Genomic DNA, 2100 nt, shown 5'->3' on the forward strand with positions numbered 1-2100 from the left:
CCCCCAGCATTCCATCAGCACTCACTCAGGCATGCACTGAGAGCCGCCCAGATTGTAGTGGCTAGAGACACACTTGAAGAGTAATTTGGACTTTCTGAAGCTGGTGCTCAGTAGTCAACATGGGCTGGACTCCTCTGGGATGCCAGCATCCTAGCAGGCCTTAGAAGTCTGAACACAGCCTCTACGAAAAGGAGCTTTGAGGTTATGGTCTTTCCAAGGCTCACAAAACCCCCACTACACTAAGCTGCACAAAAGGGGCAACAATGAGCTTTTCTGCTAACACTTGTGTCCTGGATTTGTTCCTTATAAGCTGTGCAATCTCAGTTCCCGTCCATGTTAAGTGGGAATGATTAATACCTACTGCCAAAGTAGATAGGAGAATAAGTTAATGTGTGTAAAATAGCTAGCATTTCCCGGGTGCTCAATAAATGTGAGTTATTATTAGCCACCATCCATCTATCAATTCGTAATACTGGGGTGGCTGTATGTTTCTATGACGCTGGAAAACAACGCCACTGGTCCTTCAGGTGCTAGCACGGTCACATAGCAGGCAGGTTTCAGTGGTGTTTTCAAACTAGGGAAAAACGGCCTAGTCATCTACTTCCCAAATTGGCCAATGAAAACTCTATGGATCACAAACCACCAGCCCCTCTGTGGAACAAAGGCGAGGCTTTAGACTTGCATAAGGAGTTACAGTCTTGGAAACCCAGGGGAGCAGTTCTGCCCTGTCTGATGAGTCAGAGTGAACGTGATAGCAGTGAGTTCTCTCTCCATTGAGTCTGACAGAAGGCTTGGAGGTGAGCCCCCAGGCGAGAAGACACTCAGCTGCACATGGGCTGCAACAATGGACTCCAACAGACCAGCACTCAAGGAGATGGCTCGTGAGCAGACACATTGTGAAGTACTGTCCACAACACTGCCAAGAGTAGGAGGCAACTAAATAGCAGTGAACAACATCTCTAACCTTGGCGTGTAAAGGCGGGAATGCTCCTACGTCACATCTGAGCTGGGGTTCCCATGGAGATGCCTAGACCCAGCGTGGAGCGAGGTCCTTGTCATGAAGTGGCCAAATCTCTCTACTGACACAGGCCTCACAGGCAAGCACACATCTGAGCTGCAGCACCTCAGTCAGAGTAACTGGTAGGAACACACGGTGCCCTAGTACTGGGCAGTCTTCCACACCAACTCAACACTTTGCCTTTTTCTACCCTGCAGGCAAGGTAAGGGTGAGCTCTGCTATGACGGTGTAGCTAAAGGTGTGCATACTAACTCTTAACCCTGAGCTCCATGTTTGCACCCACAGAGAGCTCTGCTAACTTCCTGTGGACAAGTGTTCAGGCAAATCTCTGAGAAATGACAAAGCGGCTTTTAAGAAGAGGTCACTACTAACCTGGAGGGTTACCTGAGTGGTACAAGTGCTGCCAGCTGCTTGTTAACTAGAGGTTGCTAACTGCTTGCTAAGAGACTAGAGGTTCAAGTTTATCTAGAAGTATCAAGTTTATCTAGGGAGAAAGGCCTGGCTGTCTACTTCTGAAAACCCAACCATTGAAAATCCTATGGAACACAGTTCTCACATAGGACACTGGGTTGTCTTGGCTTCGAATTGTCTTAATGGAATCTAGTGTGTGTGCCTGTGTGCGTGCACGCGCATACTAACCTTGATGCCGTCCCAGGCCTGATCAGAGAGGAACTCCACAGGACTCGTGACCCCTGTTTGTGCTGGGGATCGAAGCAGAAAATCCAACTCTGCGGCACTGATCTCTTGATTCATTAGGAGGACCTGCGATACGGAAGGACACCGTGTTTCTTTAGCTTGTGACAGTCCTGGAGATAGAGGTTGTCACTCACTGTAATTATGGCTGCTTCGCCCAACCATTTGGATTATTAAAAGCGGATCATATAAAAGAGAGTGTACACACATGCCAATCATTTCTGTGCGTCTGTTCTCACCCTAATCACCAGGTGACAGCCAGCCACACAGTGAATAACCACAAATCTTGTTTAGCAAGGATTTACTCTATCTATCTATCTATCTATCTATCTATCTATCTATCTATCTATCTATCTATCTATCTATCATAACTGCCCTGGAGAATAAAC

The 2100-nt window shown here is 47.4% G+C and overlaps 1 protein-coding gene across 1 annotated transcript in view; it reads right to left on the reverse strand.

The window, feature by feature from the left end:
- Positions 1-2100, reverse strand: part of DNAH9 (dynein axonemal heavy chain 9) — a 397093-nt gene that overhangs the window by 90742 nt on the left and 304251 nt on the right. The window contains exon 57 of the mRNA XM_045293291.1: positions 1658-1780. Coding sequence (XP_045149226.1) covers positions 1658-1780 — 123 coding nt within the window. The remainder of the gene's footprint in view (positions 1-1657; positions 1781-2100) is intronic.

This window comes from Echinops telfairi, unplaced genomic scaffold (genome assembly GCF_000313985.2).
Source record: "Echinops telfairi isolate 266 unplaced genomic scaffold, ASM31398v2 ScPeMD7_2010;HRSCAF=2546, whole genome shotgun sequence".
Classification (NCBI taxonomy): domain Eukaryota; kingdom Metazoa; phylum Chordata; class Mammalia; order Afrosoricida; family Tenrecidae; genus Echinops; species Echinops telfairi.